Raw genomic sequence first — 22,012 nt, 5'->3', positions numbered from 1 at the left:
GTCATCCCACTGACTCGTGCACAAGTGTTCACAAAATCAGGGACTTAGCCTGTAACATATTTGTAATAGGGCTCATATCTTCTCTATGTTCCGGACCTAGAACAACTTAGGAGAGGATAAAACGAATAAGTAAGCTGGCAGCTGAAACAGTCTTTCTTTAGTAGAACAAAGGCATAACATGCATACCTGGCACATCAAGTAAAAAGCATAGTTTTGAGACTAGTCAGAGCTATAGATATTCTATGCTTAGTATCTAGCATTCCCCCTTATCCCTTTGAAATTCTGCTGTAGTATTGCAGGGGTAGACAGGATTTAGTAAAGGTGGCAAGCCTGTATTTTATTGGAGTAGACAAATCTTTAAAAGTCCAGGCATGGATGAACGGTTAAACAGTAACCAAACAGTACAAGAAATATCAAAAGGAAAATAAATTTATTTATACAGAAAGCCTTGAGCACAAAAAATGGTTAAACATTACAGTTTGATATACCATTATAGAGCTATCCAGATGCTTAAAAAGCATTTGAATGACATCACACAGTATGCAGGCATTCGTACTTCACTTATTACTTGTTCTGATTTTAACAGATTATTTTACATTAGAAACAAGCTGTTATACATGTTCACAGTGTCTGCACATAGTGTCTAGGCACAAGAGGCAGGTCTCACATGCTATGGAATTCGAATCAGTTTAAGATTTCCATCATCTTTGAAATAAGGAAATAGGTCAAACTACTCTAGTTTTCAAGATGACCCACTCCATAAAGGAGGAAATGACTTCTATAATCCTTTATTCAAAAGGTTTGTTTCAGACTTTGCTTCATTTAGGACACATTTTTTCAGTTGGTTTGATTCACTGCTGGTAACACTTAATTGATATTATTGGTAAAAGTGGAAAATACTTTTCACAATTGTATCTTGATTTTTTTAAAAGCATTATGTGTTTACTATGATACTAGCATTTATCCATGAACTCTGCATGGCTTTCTGTACTTTGTTCCTGAAATGTTCTATGCCTCTATAACTCCCACAAATATTCTATGCCTCTAGAGATCTCTCTGCCTCCTCTCCTTTCTCCATTTTTGTCCACTGCTGTCTTCTGAATCACCCACTGACTGTGAAAGGAGTGACACCACTCTGCACACTTTTATTCATCTAACTTGCATACCTGTTCAATGTTGGTACTCACTAGGGAAGGTATGGTGATCAGATAAAGAGCTTTGTAAAAAGTTTTTAAAGATGTGTTGGTTAAAGGACACTTTCTTAAAGCCCATCTTAACCATCATTCAAGTGGGAGAGAGATGGTAAGGTTGGCTGGGGGCCCTGATGGAAAAAGAATGGGGCTGGCAGAAACCCTTGGGTACATACTGAATGAACATGGGATTACTTGCACTGTACACCTTTATCTGCTAGATAGTCCTGAACATCTAACAATGAAGATGCAGCCTAATAAAAACCATATCAAGTGTCTCCTGCACTTTTTTGGGATAGCTGGACAATAATATCATTCTGCACGCTTTTAGTCATCTAACTTCCACATTGCAATTTTAGGGCCCAAAACTGCAAATATTTACATAAATAATTTTACATAGAAGAGGAATCCTAGTGATTTCACTGGAACTACTCAAGGATATGTTGACAGGGTCAAGGCCATAGTGTCTGAAAACAGCAAACGGAGAGAGGGATGAAGCAAACTACGGATATTATAAATTACAGTGTTTGAGATAACTGGTTTAACTACAATTGTAAGTTGAATTTCATCTGCAACAGGCCAACACCCTTCTCTTTTACACATCATTTACCATAGTAAGTTCCATTTACATTGTCAGAATGGTGAGCAGCAGCATCTGTGCAAAAAGTTTCCATATATGTGGCTAGTATGTGGGTATGCACATAATAACTAAAGATATCAGTATTTTATCGTAAGATACCAAAGACATACATAACCTGTAAGTTACACAAGCTTGAGAGAAGGCCTTATTGTATTATTCAGGCATGCCCTGTATAATCTTTCTTGTGCCAGAGTATTATAGATAGAGTTCTCCTACTCCACATTTGAGTTGTGTGTATTTTACATGAGTCCCTATATACTATTGGCAATCAAAACAGTAAGGCTACGTCTAGACTGGCCACAAATTCTGGAAAAGGGATGCAAATCAGGTAAGTCAGCATAGGGAAAGTAGGAATGAGAGATCCTCCGGAAAAGAGCTTTATTACGGAGGATCGCGCCAGTCTAGACGCTTTTATTCCGGCTTTTCCCCAAGCCGGAAAAAAAGCGGCGGACATGTTTATTTAAATCCGCGGGAGATATTTAAATCCCCCGTGGATTTCCCTATGCTGACTTACCTGATTTGCATTCCTTTTCCAGAATTTGTGGCCAGTCTAGACGTAGCCTAAAGTTATAAAAGAAATTGAAATCAACAACATTTCAAAAATACTTATTGCAAAATTAAGCTAAATGGTATCCATGATTTTTAAAAAGTTGTATTTACAAAAAAAATTATGCACCAGATTTTTAAAATTATGAAATTCTCCTTAATAAAGTATTACCTACAAATTCTAACTCACTTTGTCAATCCCTGTAGCACTACTATATTTAATATCTACTTTTTTAAACATTTTAAAAATGTTCAAATTTACATTATATTTATTGTATATTAAATATCTCGAGCTGAGAATTTTACTTTGTAAACAGTGTACCTCTCAAAGTCCCATCAGTGCTTCTTTAAAATACTTTTTAATTAAACACAGTTAAAAAATACACTTAAATTTTAAAAAGATGCTTATACAAAACAGACTGGTTGCATGTTTAAAATTATCTTGCAAAATTCTGTAAACATAACCTTGCATATTGCACATCTAGAATACAATTACATCAGGTGTTTCATTATGCACAGTTTAAAACGAGATAGGCAAGAAATTAATCTAGTGAATACAGCAAATAAGGTTGTGTGAGAAGTGCTTTACAGGTATATGAAATCTCTTCTCTTACTTCTTGTGTGTTCAAAGTTGTTTTCTAATTGATATAGATGTACTACTCAGATTAGGGCTAGTGAACCAGTGACTGCAAGGGGCCACATTTCTTACAGGGAGTATACAAATCTATTGGCCAGATCTATTAAGTTTTTCTAGAAAAACATTTTTGCTGGATTAATTTAAGACTAGGTTTGGTGCAGTCTAGGTAGCATAACTACTGTTGAATATTTTCTCTTCTAAAGAAGAATTCAAATGCAAATTATGTCATAATTGAAAAACAAAAGCTGGTCATCTTTATCTAGTCTTTAGTAGATGCTTATCTATATCTCTCACACAAGCTGACGTTATCATACACTTTGGTATGGTCTACTAGACAAGTTGGCAGGCCTGTGCTATTCTTGGAAGCTTATGCCTTTGCATTATGCTGGTTTCTAAAAAATAACTTCCTCCCTTTAATGAATACTTTAAACCAAAATAAAAATTTACTTTTACATAAAAGAGTAAAATAGGCAGCATTTAGCATTATCTAAAATATATTTTAAAAGTCCAGAATGGAGTTTTGACATATCAGGAAGATACTAGGGATGTAAAATCCAGGTTAATCAGTTAAGCAGTTCATTGATTAAGCAGGATCCCATGGACGACTGTTCCAGTCCAGCTACTGGCTCCTGCTCCTGGGTCCCCCCCATGCAAGGATGGGAGGGTCGGCGCTCGACCCCCACAGGGCTAGAGCCGTCCTCTGCTAATGGCAGGGCATGGGCAAGTGTTGTTCTCAGATACAAATTAACCAGTTCCCAGTACACATCACCCAGTAAGAGTTAACCCGTTACCCGTTCACTTCTCTAAAAGATACTGATTACATTAAGAAAGCACATTAAACCCTTTCAAAATTAGTTCTGTGCAGCCAGAAGAGTCTGTTTAGGGTCACAGTTGGGAAGGACAAGGACTGATTAGCAGTACACCAAATGTTGAAAGTATACATGGTAATGTGCTTGCTTTTACAGAAGTGATTTCACATATCACTTTTTCATTTTTGATTGATTTAGGTATCTATTCTTATTTTGCCAATTTTTTACGAGTCTCCAGGAAAGTAATACAAATATTCAGGGTGACCATCCATCCCATTTTTACCAGGAGTGCCCCCGTATTCAAGCTGTCTCCCAAGCGTCCCACCATTTTTTTTTAAAAAAAGGGCAAAATGTCCTATATTTGCACGCCCCCTGCTCGTCCTTGAGTGCCCCAGCTAGCACAGCCCAGCAGCCTCTATTTGTGGCTGGTGGTAAAGCACATGGTGTGTCGAGTCAGGCAGAGTGCCAAGGGAGAAACCAGGTGTAGTGTCTTCCCTCCCTGTGCACTCTAAAGAAGGGGGCGAGAGGGAAAGTCTGCCATCCTTTCAGGAACATGGGGCAGAAGCCCTGACCGCTGGCGCCCCCACTCCGGGCTGGAACTCCTCTCTCAAGCACTCCCACCACTGGCTACAGCCCCGCTCCTAGGTGGCCCTCCCCACGGGGCTGAAGCCTTTGCCACTGCAGGGCTCAAGCCTGGTTCCTGGGTGGCCCCCATCTGCTGTGGGGCTCAAGCCCGGTTCCTGAGTAGCCCCCATCCCCAGTGACAATCAGCCCTGTTGTCAGGCACTCCCCCCAGCCCCGGTGATCAGCCCTGTTCTTGGGCGGCCGCCTCTGTGGGGCTGAAGCCCCTTTTCCCTTGCTGTAAGGCTAAAGCCCTGTTCCTGAATAGCTCCAGCTACGGAGCTCAGCCCCCACCCCATCCTATGGGGCTGAAGCCCCGAGTGCTGGCAGTCGCCCCCGCCCCCACCCCCTTTGGTGACCCGTACTGGGCTTAGGGAAAATATGGTCACTCTACAAATATTAGGAGTTGGTTAAAACCATCTAAATCTAGTTAATTTTGTGTTTTGGCACCCTGAATGCTATGACAAATCCATGCTTATTCTCTGTGTAATACACTGGTAGCAGATAAACTGGAGTATTCTTGTGTCTTAAAATAGTTGTACAGTTTAGCTATACATATTACAACTTTCCTCCCAGTTTTAACTATAAATTGCAAAAGAGCTGTGTCCATAAATCTGCATATGCTTAAGTCTTTTCCCAGAACTAACTGGTACAATTCTAACTTGAGGTAGCACATGTTACCAAATTTCTTTCCAACAATTTAGGAAAGTTTTTGAGTTTAAAAACAATGTCTCTTTGTGAAATTAATTCTATCAGCAAATCCGAAAACCTTTTAGACAGCACTGCCCTTTCTCTCCACTTAAAACATTTTAACAGTTTGAAATCTCTTCTTCTCACTTCCTTTTTTACTAGCAAAATACTGCCGAGTCCATGCTCCATTGGGACCTGTGGCATCTACTGCAACATCAATAATGGAGTCTGGAGTCATCCATTTCAGAAATACCAGGAAAAGGAAGCTTAATACAGCAAAAAGAGCAAAAATACAACCAGTCACTGAGCCACAGTGAGATATTAGTCTGTCAAGCCGCTTGTCCATTGATAACACCACTTCATCTGCAACTCTGTCATACACCTGCAAGGAGGGGAATGAGGAAATAGTTAACTATTGCAGAGTCATTTTTATGATGTATTATCTTTGAAAATTAGGCAAAACTGTATGTTACTTCGTATTGCACACTAGAATAATCTTGTTCTGAACTTAGATGGGAATGTCCAACAAAAATACATATACAAGATTTTCCTGTTTAAAAGAAAAGATAAATGAGAATAACAAAATGGAAAAAAATTCCATAGGAAGACAGACTTAAAAGACTGGAACATTATTGTGTGTCACTTTTATAAAAGGGATGGGCAATAATTTTTGCAGGGGAGCCACTAGGCAAATTTTGTTAAGTCATCATGGGCTGCACATTTCTACTATATTAATGGAGAGGGAGCTTGGGTGTAGGAGGGAGTTCCAGATTGGTGCAGAGTGTTGAGGTGCAGGAGAGGGTGAGGAGTGCCGGATCTGGCCAAAAGGCACTCACCACAGGCAGCTCCTGGAGCAGTGGGGCATTTAGGCAGGCTGCCTGATGTGGCTTCATGCCACTCCCAGAAACAGCCAGCTGTTGCTGGCATGTCTCCATGCATCCCTTGAGGGGAGGAGGGCATTGAGTTTCCATGAACTGCCTGTGCCCAGAAAGACACACACTGGCAGCACACTGAGACCTGCTGTCATCTTCTATCCCCATCAGGGGCTCACAGAGACATGGCAGCAGCAGCTGGCTGCTTCCCAGAACAGCATGGAATCATGACATGGGGCTATGGCAGGAAGGCAGCCTGCGTGAGCACTGCACTGTGCTGTAGGCCAGACAGAGAGGTTAGGCAGGCTAGATCGAGCCTGGAAGTCATATATTGCCCACCCTTCTTTATAATGAATGGCACAGAGGAGAGAAAGGCTAAATAGTAACGTATAATCTCTTGTAATACGAGAGTAAACAGAAAGGTAACAAATTTAAAACTGATGAAAAGGAAATACTTTCCCAACTTCATTAAACTAGATTGCAGAACTGGTCATCACACGAGATCACGAAGACAAAGAGCTTAGTGGGGTTAAAAAAAAAGATCAGACACTTTGCTATTTAACAAGTTATTTTAATTGAAAATCCTAACTTTCAATGAAAATCTACCAATCCAGATGCAAACTCTATTCACTGATCCATCAATGTGATGATAAATAATGAAAAGATTATTTTTCCTGACTACAAAAGTATTGGGAATATTGAGTACTGCCAGTGTGTTTGATCAGAAATCTTATTTTTCTTTATAATAGGAAAAACCAAAAATAATTTTGACATTTAACTACCTGACTTACAGCACAAAGATTCTTTGCTCATCCTTCCAGTGTTTGTGCATGTAGTTAGTGGGTGAATAGGAATGGGATCTTCTACAGCTTTCTTAATACAAATAAATTTTCAAGAATTACTAATATAATACAAGTTGAACCTCTTTAGTCCAACATCTGTGGTCTGGCATAATTTTAGTTAGCTGAAAGTCCACTTATTATAAATGTGGTCAAGTTTCCTGTGGTCCCATAAAGTTGTTTACAGTCACTGGTCCTGGCTTTCAGTGTTCTGTGTTGTTATTTATCTCTAATTTATCCTCTAAATGTCTTTTAAGAACCCAGTGGAAGTGTTGGTAATGCCGCTAGACAATACTGACCTCCTAGGGTTCAACACATTCTCTAGTTCACCACCAGTCAGGGCCTGAGGGTGCTGAACTAGAGAGGTTCAACCTGTAATAGTACAGGCTTGAAAATACTAAGTTACTTAATGTTACTTTCTTTTTAATGGGTACTATTATTCAAAACTGCTAGTAAAGGAATGATGCTATATTACAGTATAGGGCAGCACAATACATACATACAATGCACAGATCAACAGATGTTTTCAAATAGCACAAAAGCCATGTCTTTGAAAACTGGATGCATCATGCTACAGCTATTTCAGAGATAAAGTGAACTTAGCTATAGAAAAAATGTATTGTTTAATGTTTGAAAATGACTCTTACTCATACCAACATTTACCTCTTTTGTTTAGAGTCCCGTTTTTAACTCTTCCCTAATATCTATACCAAACTAACCTCTATAATCACAAAGTACAGTTTGACTCTGATAAGTAGCTGTGAAAACATGGCAACTTCTTATTTGACATATCCTTAACTGGAGACATTAAGATCTTTATTGCAGACACTAACCTTTACTTCCGTTAATCTGGCAGAGCCAAAAGACACAGATTCTATTCTTTCTCATGCATCAGATTAGTTCAGTACCTTTTTCAATTGCAGGGTCAAGCAATTTCAATTACATGTGCACAAACCAACTAAAAACAACGGGGTTGCACAGATATAACTGAAATACTATTTGCATTTTAGAATCTTTATTGATGGTAATGGTGCATGACACAAATAATTCAGTCTGATTTCCTAGTTGTAGTGTGAATTTACAGTCTTGGTAATTGAAGGAAAAAATATTTACTTTTTACTTGTTAAACTATGCACATTTGATATGAAAATCACTGAAATAAAACACAGAATCTTACAACACTATTTGTACTGTCATTTTTCAGGGTAAAATCATTCTAAGACAGTCAGAAGTAGAGGTCTACATACTTTTGCTGTTCTCTCTGCGACATTCCTCCATGTATAGAATGTCTTTACTTGGTTATGGATAGTTTCTGGGGTTGGTAGTGTTCCTGACCTGATCCGGGCAATAGCTTTTTCTAGACCATCACACAGAGATTTCACTGAGGGCTCGCATAAGATGATAAGATTTTCTGGTAGCACCTCAGGGATTCCACCAACTCTTGTGCTCACAACCTTTGGAGGGAACAAAACAATTAAGTAGCATGTGTAACTCACTAAAATACAAGTAGTTCTGTGGCACCTTACAGACTAACAAAAATATATAGAATCATGAGCTTTTGTGGATAAAACCCACGTAATCACTAAAATACAGCTATCCTGATAATAAGAAAACTGTTCAATAGGAATACTTTAGATTAAACCAAAGGATCCAACCTTGCAAGTGCCTTCCAGGCACAACATCAAATAACTTCAAAAAGTGTTTCATCTGCATGCCAACTGTAGGTCTGGGCCCTAGAATAGTGCTGTAGCTTAGCTGTGTGATATTCAGAATCAGTATTTGGGTATCAAAGAGCCATGCGTGCAGAAGAAAGGACGATGTACAAAAGAATTTTTCAAAGAAAGGAATTATCTTTCCTAAAGGTATCTATCACAATATTCAAACGATTATATATAATCAGGCTTGGATTCCCTTTCAATTGCCTCGTCTCTTGCCCTTAGTCCCTAAGGGAAAAGGAGGGAAAATCTCTACATAGAGTAGGCTAATTTTAGGCAGGGATTGTTTTATTTCCCACACATACTTTTGAGCTATATTTGAAAGTTTTGCAATACTAATTTCTTTAAAAAAAAGTTGAAGATTAAAAAGTAAGCAGAACATAGATTCTTGTCAAGTCTATTGTTATTAGGCAACAATAAGAAAATTAAAGCACTCACTCTAAGAAGCAAATGGAAAGGGAATGGGTAATACAACTAGTGACCGAAGAGAGCGGGGAGGCTAGCAGGAAGAATCTATCATCATTGATTGATGGAGAGGGTTCCAGTCACCATCATTCCAGTCACCATCAATTTCTCTCTCAAAAATGTCTATGCTCATGACAGTTTCTATATTTAAAATATTCCTTGGGAATGTAATCTCTGATAACACTGATTCCGCTCAGTTGTTTTTTCACCCTTACAGCACTAACACTCACAAAAATATACAAGCAGCAAGGGATTCCACCAAAAATGTTCCAGTTTGATTTGTTTTAGTTTTTCCTCTTTATGTGAAATCTCTACATAGAGTAAATACTTTCTCAACTGACTGAGAAAATGACTGTCAGTTCTTGAGTCAGCCAAAGAACAATGGCTTAGTCAAGGCTACACGAATTACCAAAGGTCAGTCACGGTCACCAAATATTTTTCGTCAATTACCTATTGCTGATGGAAGATAGAGGCAAAGGTCTAACAGATATAGTCATCCATGGTCAGAGAATTAAATAGCCAAAAACTCTTTCAAAAGCACATACAGAACAGCATTTTGAAGAGGCAGTTTGGTCACTTCAGAGAACTGTGTTCTAGGAGACCTGTACACTATTCCCTACTCTTCATGAATTTCCTCTGGGAGCTAAGCAAATCAGTTAATCGCTCTGTCTCAGTTTCCAGAGCATGTGGAAATGTGAATTAATATCTGCCAATCTTGGTAGACCATTTATAGATCCTCCTATGAAATGCTCTGTTATGAGCATGTATTATGAAGCACTGTAAAAATATGTATGCATGCATTCTATATACAACAAAGATTCTTTTACCTGTAAACCACAACTGGCTGCTTCCACAATTGCCATACAGAAGGCTTCAGTGAGAGAAGTATTGAGAAAAATGTGTCCCTGGACCAAAACATTTCTAACATCTTGGTGTTCCAAAGCCCCTAGAAGACGCACTCTGCCCACAGTTAAAGAAAAAGATAAATACAGGTTTCACATACTGTAATAATGCTACAAAACATTACCCAAATATTTTGGAACATTTTATAGCATACACAATACTGTATTAAAGCACAGTTGACACTGTCTTATTCCAATTTCTTTAAACCTTGATTTAAAAAAAAATAAGCCTCCATATTTAGCTTTTAAAGAAAAAACCAAACAGTATGAAAAACTGAGTTTTATGGTAATTGCCTTTAAAACATTTTTACTGTGTTTTCTAGGTTAAGAAGGGAAGATGTGTTATATGGTTAAAATGCCACATTTATCACTTGCCCGAGTTCAAATAAGTGCAGCAAACAGGGGAGCTTGCAGGGAGAGTGAAAGATTCTGTTTCTAGGTATGGTTCTATGTTCAGTTGTTATGGTGAGCAATGGGAAAGTAGCTATGACCTAAAACAGATATGCCATGTTTTCTTTTCTGCCTGAAGCAAGAGAGACTTTGTTTGAGGTGCAAGTTGGTGGCTGTGCTGGAAGAAAAGATTCACGATTTGGAAGCACAGGTATTGACACTATATATCTGAGAGGCTAAGTACCTGGATAACCAGACTCTGAAAGCATCATCACCCCAAGTTCAAGAAGAATTTTGTGACCAAGTAACCAGAAAGAAGAGAAAGTACCCTGGGATCTGGTCTACACTAGACCAGACAGGTTGGCTTAAGGCAGGGGTGGCCAACTCGTTCCGGATGAAGAACCAAGATCCAGCTGGATGCAGCGTGAAGAGCCGGGGCAAAAAAAAGGGTAGAGAAAAGAAGACTGGCCCTTTAAGAAGGCTTTTTGGTCTCAGCAGGCATCCACAGATGCTACCAGCAGCCATTTTGGATCCAACAGCTTTCTGGCTTCAGCAGGCTCCCGTCTGCGGCCTCCATTTTGGAGCCGCAATTTTGGATCCGGATGGCTCCCCTGCCCCGGTGAGCACATGGGAGCCAGGAGGCAGGGGCAGCTTTGCAAGCCTCGGGGGCAGCTTTGCGAGCCACACTGATGAGGGGGGAGGGAGGAGGAGAGCCACATGTGGCTCGCAAGCCGCGGGTTGGCCATGCCTGACTTAAGGTATGCCATCAGCTACACAAAATACATAACTGGATTTGGCTTACCTTAAGCCAAGCTGCCACAGCGTCTACACTGCAGGAGGCTAACGGGAGCAAATGCTCCCGTTGACTTCCCTTATTCCTCACAGTATGAGGAGCTACACCTTCAGCATTCAATTTGGGGGTCTACACTAGACCTGCTAAATCAAACATTAGAAGGTTGACCTCCAGAAGGTCAATCTTCTGTGAGCATAGACATGCCCAGTATTGGCATTTTGTAATCTCAAGAGGACAAAGTGGCATTCTACACAGCTAGAGGGTAAAGAAGATGAACACTGTGTGACCACTCAAGCAAGGACCACATGGAAATCCATACAGCTAGAAAAATCCAATCATTACCCGATTCTTAGCATGGACTTTTTTTAAAAAACAAAGTATCTAAAGATTCAAAAACAACAAATAGACTAGTAGCACCTTAAACACTAACAAAATATGCAGATGGTATCATGAGATTTCGTGGGCTCAGCCCACTTCTTCAGATGACACGAGTATTAACATTTCTTCAGATGACAGAAAGCTAATGATACCATTACATGCTACTTGTCTATTTGTTGTTTTTTAAGTTTTTCCTGTTACAGACTAACTTGGCTACCTCTCTGAAACTTCTAAAGTTTTAGACAGTCAAAAAGAATGGTCAGCTGTAGAGGGTATACTTGAAAACGGCTGTTCATCCCAACCCTTAAGAAAATGTCATATGCTCACAAAGATCTCCAAACATCTTGTCTGTGATTCTATGCTACAGAATGGGAACAACATTCTGCAGGGACAGGCAGACAACAGGATGACAGGCAGTCTTCCGAAAGCCAAGACAGCAGATGTGAATGCAAGATTAGATGAGCAAGACTCCATTAGTGATGGTGCATATCTTCACTAATGACACTGCTGCATGTGATAACTTGGATTATAAATGACTTCAGAAAACTTGGAAAGGTGTTGAAGGAGAGGAAGGAAGTCTCCTGAGTAAAGGAAAACAACAAACAGAAGATTTTGAAAGTGAACCACTGGCTATTTAAGTGGCATTAGGTAAAGGGTTTTGTGGAAAACTGGACCACCTTCTCTGCGGAGAGGGGGCCATACATTTTGGATGACTTCCATTTTCTAGGGGACACGATGGCTACACTAGTCATGAAGGTGTTAAATTAATAATAAAAAGGTGGTGGTGGTGGTGGGAGAGAACAAATACCAGCTCATTTGGCACAAGATTAAGGTATCAAAATAAAATTAATCATGGTATATGCAGAGAAAAAATATACACAAATGATAGGAACTTAGATAATAAGCAAGATAAATTGGAAGTAATCCTTTATGAACATAAATTTGACCTAGCTGATATTACTGATATCTGGTGTGAAGATCTGCGTGCTTGAAATGTTAAAATCCCTGATTATAAAGTATACAGGAAAGATCACAATGGCCAGAGGATGAAGCATGGATTAATTTAGGGGAAGTTCAAGACCCCTGTTACTCAGAAGGTTGTTACATAACTGACAAGAGACCCTTCAAGTCATTATTTATTTAAAAAAAAAATCTTTCAGCCTTTGAAATTTGTGTCACACATTAAATGCAAGAGAGGAAATATTCTGAAAATATTTTTCTGAAAAATCACATGAAAGAAATCAGAATGGCTTCTTCTGGTTAATTAACAACCAGATATTTGAAGTCTGTAATAGATAACCCAGCTATCACATTTCTAGTAAGAGTATTTAGGAAAGCATGTCCTGCATGTGTACACTATAAAAAAAGAAACAAAATACCTATTGTTTTTTCATATATGTTGGCCAAACAGTAACTTTTCAGCATAACATGTAATCAAATTCAGGGAATGTTCTAGCCATTAACAGGAAGAACCCTGGGGGAGGGAGGAATAGAAAAAATAGAAAAAACGGAATGGAAACATGCTGACACCCTAATTTTTTTCTCCCTCAGAGAGAAATGAAATAAAGTCAGAAAGGGAGGGCACACACAGAACCCCTGGTATGGGAATGGTAGACCTGAGTAGGAGAGCTCTGTGCCCCAGCCACGAGGGAAGGTGTGCCAGGTTATAAGGAGTCCTCTGCTAGGAGGGAGGGCATGCAGAATGGGTTTGAAGAGAATATTTTGAAAGAGGGGAATGGAATGGTGGCACACAGGGAACATGATGTGTTCATATACACTGACTTGTTTTAAACCACTAAATTTTTGAGACAGTACAAAAATCCCTTAAGTTTTTTTTACTGCTTGATGGTATATGAATAAATAATGAACTAGAAACCCATATTGTTGTCTAATAGAAAAGCAAGCTCTCTTGCCCTATCCTCCAAAAAGGAGGAGCCGACTCACACCAATATATTCTATGGAAACAGATCCTACTTCAATTTATTACTCGTTTTAATACGATAGCGCCTACGAGCACCAATTAAGAATTCACTGACTAGATGAGCTAGGAAGGTGTTTCTCCCCCTTACCTTTTTGTTATTAGTGTAAGGAAGAAGAAATGCTAACTCATTTAGCACAAGATCAACATGCCAAAAATAAAATTAAGGTATATGCAAACAAAAAATAATATACATGAATGATAGGAATTTAGGTAATAAACAAGATGAATTGGAAATAATCATTTGTGAGCATAAATTTGACCCAGCTGCGAGTGAATAGTTCCTAACAAATAGTCTCCATTTGTTGCTATTTTATTTTGCTTCCCCCATCTGCGTACCCATCAGATGGGGGAAGCAAAATAAAATAGCACAGGTCATCTTGATAAGCAGCAGTCATAGCAAATCAGCTGCTTAACCATGAACCTCTTATTTCACTGTATGATATTTCTTGTGAGGGAGAGGACTCTACCACCCCAATCATGCAACTGGATCTCCATGGATAGATCTTTATGCCTGTGCAGAGATCATGGGGCATAACACAGGTCTACTTGAACAAATCAACTTGCAGAATCAGGGTGCAAGTTTGCAAGAATGTGCTTATTCCCTTGTTTTATCTGTGTCCCAACTCACTTCTCTCCTCACCCTCATTTTTGCACCATATTCTTTTTTATAATTACATGGCAATCACAAACACAGAACAAACCTGTCATGTAGTTGGAATCTCTCTCGTACCTCTTCCAAAACAATTCGCTTTTGTCCTTCTCCTCCAACTAAGAAATGTATATTTGAATATTTCTGGCAAAGTTCAGGAATTATACCACTGAGCAAATCTATACCTAAAAATACAAAATATAGAAAAATTATTATTGTACTTAGTGTGTAGAGCTTATCTTTCTGACACCGTCTATTCTTATAACACCATTCACACATGTCAAAACCTGAGGGCTCTGACAGATGGTTGCATTAGTGGATATTAAAATATTAAAACCAATGAACTAGCAGAATAGAGTACCAGAATGCAAGGGTATAAGAAATGTTTAAATTACATATCCTTTTTGCTTAGCACCTTAAAAAAAGACACTCCTTGTCAAAAGAAATCTAAAGCAAATGTAGGTTCTCAAACTAACATTATTTTAAGGATATAACCAGTTTCATCTTTATACAAAGTTACTACAGAAGACACCAAAATCTTAACTGCCACAATTGAGATATGCATATAGTTAGCTAGAAAGCAAAAAGCAAAGATTCAACCCTGCAACTCTAGTCACATGAGTAGATCCAATGAAGCCAATGGATGATAGTCTCACTAAGGATGTTCAATTTAGATCAATCAACTATTCAATTAGGGCACCTCCACCTTTGAAATATAACAAGAGTCCTGCCAGTTTACTCTTCTGGGGTTAGTGGATTTTGTGGACACCGTTAGGTTCTGGATGGGGAAAAAAAATGAGGGGTTCAGTGTGCAGGACAGGGTTGTCAGCAAATGAGATGGGGATGGGGGTGCAGGATCTGGGCAGGAGGTGAGGTGCAGGAGGGAGGGAGGGTGCGAGGTCTGGGCAGGAGGTGGGGGTCAGGGTGCGAGGCCTGGATGGGAGGTAGGGTGCAGGAACAGGCTGGGGGTAGGGTGTCTGGCCTGATAGACGAGGGCAAGAGCAAGGGAAAATGTAGTGTTTGTGTGGCCAGAAAGGAGGGTGCAGGAGCAGGCTGGGGGAAGGGTGTCTGGCCAGGGGGGAGGGTACAGGAGCCAGGGAGAATGTAGGAGTAAGCTGGGGGTATGGTGTTCAGCCAGGGGGAAGTGGAGGCGAGATGCAGGAGTAAGCTGGGAGTCTGAGGTCTCAGCGGGGGGGTGTGAAGGGGATGGGGATGCACGGTCTGCATATGAGGGCTGGGGGCACTTACTTGCCTTCATGCCCTTCATCATTTCCAAGTACCATTCCCAGGCATGGCCCCTTGCTGCTCCCATTGGCTGCATTCCAGCCAATGGGAGCAGGGGGGAAAGCTTCCAGGCAGCGCATCTATGCGCTGCTGTTTCCCAGCTGGGGGAGGAAGTGGCAGCACACAGAGCTGCTTACGATTCCACTTCTTCCCCACAAACTGGATCCGGCAAGGAGGTGCAGAGTTTTCTCCAACCCCCCCCCAAAAAGAAACTGGCACTGATGCTCCAACTTCACAGGGGGCGGGCGAAGCTAGAGCACCAGCACAGGCTCCCTGCTGCAGAGAGAGAAGGAGAAAGGAAGGGTGGAGGAGGGGCTGAACTCAAGCCGCGGACCACCTGGAAGGTAGCCACAGACCACTGCAGTTTGAGAACCATTGGTGTAGATCCTTAGGACCTGGCACACTACAGCGGTCATGCTCAAGGGACTGGCAACAAGACCTTTGACTCCACGACAACTGCTAGTGACTCACAGGGTTGGCTATTCAAGGACAGCTTCTGTTCCAGTGAGGTTAACAGGAGTTAAACCCCTTAGGATCAGGCCCTTAGACATAACACATGCAAGTGGACAGAGGGAAAAGAGTGAAACAACTGTTTCAGATTCAGTGTGTTTTCAATTGGGCACAGATATGGCATCTGTATTCAATTACTTAAACAATGAACATTTCTTACCACCCATTTGAAAAATGAGAAAAAATATTTGAAAAGTAACTTACAGTTTGAACCTCATTACCTTTTCTGTAAACAAGCCTGCTGACAACAACAACAGTTATTGTATTATCATCCCTCCTACTTGGGTCTGGAGTGAAGTCAGTGGGATCAACAGCATTGGGGATAACAGACACTATCTCAGGATTCAGTGCTGCTCTTAGTACAGTGTTTTCCTTGCTAGTGTAGGAGACACAAATGATGTGGTTTGTATCACATAGTGACACAGTTAGAAGTTTGTTTGTAAGCACCGAACTGACATCAGCAAATCCAAAAAGAGAATGGTCTGTAAAAACTGTCTGTAGTCCCATTGTCTTGGCATGGAAGAGTGCATCATGTGCCATGGAAGAAAACGAACTATGGGAATGGACTATGGTGACTCTCTCCCGCACAAATATGTACCTGAGCAGAGGCAGACTGTGAAAGAGTGTTGTTGCTGTCGACTGATTGTACATGACCTTCAAAGGTAAATAATAAACTTTCAGACCATTGGTGAGATAACGAATGCCTTTTCGGTTTCCATAAGCATGGGTGACAATTATAACTTTGTGTCCTCTTTCAATCAGGCACTGTGATAGTTGGTAGATGTGACTTTCCACTCCTCCCATATTTGGATAAAAAAAATCAGATACCATACATATACTATGTGTTCGAATTTCAGGTGCTTGGGATTTTACACAGTTCATGGAGGAAGCTGGAGGGAGAGTGCCTCCGTGGCCTCTTATTCTTCTGCAAGCCATAGTTAGAAAAAGTTCAGAAATCAATCCTTTTGGTAGCCATTCAGTTTGTAGATTTGGGCCTGCTCATTACCTAAAACAGTGAAAAAAAATTATTGCCAAGTATGCAAAGAAGCAGGGCTTAAGACCTTCATGCTATAGCAATATTATCATTTTAGGTTCCACGTGACTGGTACTGACTTCTGGGGAGCTCTAAGCCATCCATCTATAATAGAACCCACCCTCTTTCCCCAACCACATCCTACCTTTGGCAACTATCTCCCTCATTAATTTGTGAGGTTGCGTGGCCTCTTGTGACTTCGTCTCTTCATTCTATGGAGCACGAAGCAAAGAAATAGAGGTGTTCTTTGGTTCTGAGTGGCAGGAAGATAGAACCCCAGTCCTCTTCTGCAGTTTTCTATGATCAAATAGGACAGTGGTTATGGAACTGGAGATAATGCCAGGCTGATGGACCTATTATATAGTTATTGTAAAATACCATACATTTGTTTTCACAATTCAGGGATAATTACTATATTGACCATAAAAATTCTGTCAGTTTTCTGAGCGTCTGACTCACACATTCATATCATTGTCTCTAGCCGTTTAAAGGAGTCCAAGCTTATGTTACTCATTAACTTCACAGGGACTCCACACAAGTGTCCACCTTGTATAGTCAGAGGTTCTGTCCTTGCATAATAATTTTTTTAAAAAAAATCTGACATTTTATAAACGTGTAGTAAAATAAAGTGAGGTAACTCCTACCTAAAATAGATTTTAAGGCCACATGAAATCACTTAATCATCTAGTCCAGTGGTTCTCAACCTGTTGTCCACAGACTACATCTAAGATTTCCAAAGACATCTGCACCTACAATTGAAAATTTTTAAGAATCCACAAATGAAACAAGGTTGAAAACTGCTGATCTACTTTGGACTACTGTAACTCACAGGCAAATTTCCCTGTAGGCTATGTGGCTACACAGCTGTATTCTGAGCCACGTTCAGAGCTCCCACACAGGCGGGAGCTCAGCTGACCAGCTGGTGGAGGGGCATCTTGCTAAGCAGCAGCTTCAAACAGAGCTGCTGTGTGATTGAAATGAAGGAGCTCCCAGAGCAGGTAAGGAGGGGAGATACGGAGGAAATAAGTTGGGGGGGAGGAGTGAGTGAGTGAGTAATTGGCTGGGGGAGAATCAGAGGGGAGAGGAGTTTGGAGAGTCCCATCTGCATAAGAAGAGAGAGGCAGAAACTCAGCACTTGTCTCAAGCCTCCTGAGCTGGGAAGTGGGAGCTAAGGGGCTGAGTGCATGGGATAGGTGGGGGAGAAAGAGGAGTGCGGGAGTGCTGGCACTGAAGTGAGGTTGGGGAAGGGGATTGTGCTGTGTGTCCTGTAGGCTGTTTGTGCCTAAAAGTTTGAGAAGCAGGATTTTATTCCAGCCCCTGCCTGGGCTGGGAGGAACAGTCTGCAGAAGGGTAGGTGGGGGGAAATAAGGTGGGTGGATGTTGGCATCTGTGCAGAGAGGAGGAGGCAGGGTGCAGTTTGTTTGGGGTACCCTGACTCATTTACTGAAGTCCTCTCTGGCTGGATGGATTGGATGGGGTGGAGAGAGGAAGAAAGCAGGCTGTAAGGGGGGTGTGGGTATGTGAGGACATTTGCATGACGACACTTCAAACAAAGTTTACAAACTAAAACTGGCGTATGATAAGAAAGAAAAAGATTATTTTAACAGAATTTTTTGGAGTTTTGCAGATATCTAAAACTCTGATCTTTATTATTTTTTAAATCTTGTCTTACTAATTAATAAAAGGTATATTGTGCTGCATTAAGGCCAGATCTTTGCTATGTGGTAGGGTTCTGGCTCTTATGCGTAAGAAGTAGCAAGTAGTAGGTGAGATGCTAGTTGTTTTGTAGGATGAAACCTTATTTGCAAGCTATTTGAAACATGCATCTGTCTACAAACCCTGAAGCCATGTGTTAATTTGTTCTGGGGCTTCTACTCCTTGAGCTGTTGACACATACAAGGTGAAAGTTTCAAAACAGGAGAACTTATTTGTGTTTACAGGTCTCCTACTTGTTCTTGCATAATATGGATCCTAAACATTCCCCAGAGAAACTGTATAAGCCTTAGTGAATGCCTTTTATTCTCCTTTAAAGTGTCAGTAAATATTGTACTAGTCATACTCTCCTTGCAAATATTATTTCTAGTCAATTCATAGATTTGTTTGGCATCTTAAAGCTGAGCTACGTGTGGATAATACGCATTTTGGTGTGGTTACTAGCTTGAGTTGTTAGAAAGGATGATGATACATATACTCCAAGGGTAGTGTTCTTTTTTGTTTTCATATTAAATAATGTAAGCGTTGCTCCTTTTTAGCTATCACTTGTTTTAATATATTTTCTTCCGCATAGAAAATGTTAGAGGGAACACTGTGCATAGGCCACAAAACTTAACACAGGTACACCTTCATCATGCCCCATAAGTTATTTTTATGAAAGAACATCCTCTAGTCAAAGGGTCCAGATCTCATTTAACAATTGCTGCACTTTCAGTACATGCATGCAGTGTTGTTGAAGCCATGCGAGTATTCGGATATCAGAAGGACAAGGTAGATAAGGTAATATCTTTTACTGGACCAACTCCTGTTGGTAAGACAAGCTTTTGAGCTATACCATAATACCAATGATATACCTGAACACATTGATTATCTTCTCATGCTCTGGACAGAAGTCAAACTTGCTCAAACTGCTACCACAACTTCAACACCCACCACCAATCCATTACACTCTCTCTGGAAATCTCTCACACCAGCACTAACGACCTAGACATCATGATCAGCTTCAACAGTAGAAACCGACAGACAGCTGCGTATAAGAAACCTACAAATCACCACATTTACCTTCACAGATCCTTTAACCACCCCAAGCATAGCCAGAAATCTTATCTACAGCCGGTCACTTGGTTACCACAGAATATGCTTTGAGGAGAAAGTCCAAGATACATACTTTTATACAGTCAAAAATTCCTTCACCAAACACAGACATTTCATCAGGGAAGTAGATCATAACAGTGAATGGGTTGCCTACATGCCCCCAATTTCTGCTTTAATACAGAAAGAAGCCCCTTAAAAACTTCACACCCCTAGTTATGTACCACACAGTGAAACCCATATGGAGATATCAAACAGTTACAACCCATACTCAATGGGTATCCCACCCTGAAAGAAATCTTTTCTGAAACTCCTCTTTTGGCATTCAAACTCCCACAACACTTTCCATAAATCTCTCTGAACTCATCAGAAGACAGCTCCCTATAGATCAGACACACCAAATCAAAACAGCACCAGACCCTGCTAGGGTTGTTAATGGGTAACCAGTTACTGATGATGCTTACAGGGTAATGGGCAACCGGTATCTGGAGAGCAGCCCTCCCAACCACAATGACTCCAGAAGCCGCAGTGGCTCTGCCAGCCCCACACAGGACTACTGCTGCTTCTGGCCTCGTGCAGGCTGGGAGCTAGTAGCCCCACACAAGGCTGGAAGCAGTCCACCCCCATTTAATCCGTTAATTGGTTAAGCTTAACATTTAACCGGTTAACTAATTAAACAGGATTTTACATCCCTAGACCCCACTAGAGATGTCAATGTGTAGTCGACTATGATTAACTGATAAGTCTCATCTTATTGGTTAATTTTGTCAACTACTATCATTACCTCCACCCCTGCTGCATCAGAGGCAACAGGAGGTGTGGGGGGAAGAGGAGAACCAGCTGCTCTGTGCTGATGCCTCTATCAAAGGCAGCAGCTGCGGGGTTGGGCAAGGGGAGAGGAGACTGCTTTGCATCTTCTGGTGCAGTCTCTCTGTTCATGGGGGGGGGGGACTGAGCTCCACAAGGATAGGGGCTACTACCACTCTACACTGCTCCCTGGGAGTGGAACCAGGAGCACAATGGCTGCCAGTGAACACTTTTCACAAAGTGATCACTCTATATCTGACTTACCAGTCCTTGAGCTCAAAAGAAACCTACACAACACCTTCAAAAGATAAGCCTAGACATTTAAATTAATAATTTTACTAGGCACCAAAGAACATTGACCAAATGGGAAACACTGCATGTACGGCTTATTACAACAACCTGATACCCAATAATGCCTCCTTTGTGTCCTAAAGCTACAGGATACTGAGATGCCACTTCTTTGGATGCAGTCCCTTAAAATATAAATAAACTATTTATGCTCAACAATGTATTGACCCTGGTATTTAGCCGTGACCCTCTGAGTGCCTTTCCCAGACCTGAAAAAGAGCCGTGTGCAGCTGGAAAGACTGACTCTGGCACCGACAGAAAATGATCCAACAAAAAAACGTGCCTCATGCACCTGCTCCTACCGCCCTGCCCAGGGCTCGCACGGGGCGGCAAGGCCCAGTTTATTTGCCTCTTTGGAACCCACGAATCACTAACAGAGCGGCCAGGGGCAGCAGGGCACCGGGGAGCGGCCCGTGACCCGCAGGCTGCGCGCGCTGCAGGGTTTGTTGGGGGCTCTTGCAGCCAGCGGGGCCCAGGGGGATTCCCAGCAGCAGCGGCCCCAGCGCAGCCCCCCAGGCCCGGGGCCGCCTCCCAGGACAGGCGCGGGAGCAGGGCCCGGCTGTCGGGGGGGGGGGAGGGGCAGGGGATGTCAGTGGGTGACGCGGGCAGTCCCGGCCCGAAGGGGGGGGGGCGATTAGGGTCACTCACGTACCTGCCACGCGCGGCCGCCGGCTGGGCCCACCCATTTCCCGGCAGGAGAGAACTTCCCGGTTCTGCCCGTCACCTAGACAACCGCCCCGCCCCCTCGCCGCATCCCCGACGCTCCGCCTCCACGCACGGCCGCGCAGCCAACCAACGGAAGGGGCAGCGTCAAGTCACGTGGGGCAGAGCAACCAATCAGACGCAGCAGTTTGGTTGAACGTCAGGACCCTGCTGGGGCGGGGGGGGGAGGGCGTCGCTGACATGCTGAGGGGGCCGAGCCCACCTAGCCCCTTTAACCCTTTCCTTCCCCTAGTTCTGTCTGAGGGCCGCTTACACCCCTAGTGCGAACACAGGCTACCAAGCGCCGGGCCCGCCGTGCGTGTGCGGCTGCGCAGCCTTCCACAGTCCCACGTGGTACAGCAGCGGAGTCCCACCTATGGAACTCTCTGCTGGCCTGTGCTCGTGG

General features: G+C 41.8%; 1 protein-coding gene across 1 annotated transcript; it reads right to left on the bottom strand.

Annotated features, from left to right (window-relative positions):
- Positions 1–411: 411 nt before the first annotated feature.
- Positions 412–21,685, bottom strand: PIGA (phosphatidylinositol glycan anchor biosynthesis class A). Its single transcript, XM_075914375.1, is given in 8 exon segments — positions 412–5,275; positions 5,278–5,515; positions 8,092–8,298; positions 9,852–9,984; positions 14,170–14,302; positions 16,133–16,917; positions 17,090–17,241; positions 21,557–21,685. Coding segments are annotated over 6 exon segments (1,449 nt in total). The 5' UTR covers positions 16,848–16,917; positions 17,090–17,241; positions 21,557–21,685; the 3' UTR covers positions 412–5,252.
- Positions 21,686–22,012: the final 327 nt, after the last annotated feature.

The sequence above is a fragment of the Pelodiscus sinensis genome, chromosome 1 (assembly GCF_049634645.1).
Source record: "Pelodiscus sinensis isolate JC-2024 chromosome 1, ASM4963464v1, whole genome shotgun sequence".
NCBI classification, from domain to species: Eukaryota; Metazoa; Chordata; order Testudines; family Trionychidae; genus Pelodiscus; species Pelodiscus sinensis.
Note: the sequence above shows the minus strand (reverse complement) of the source record. Positions and strands in the feature narration are given on the sequence as shown.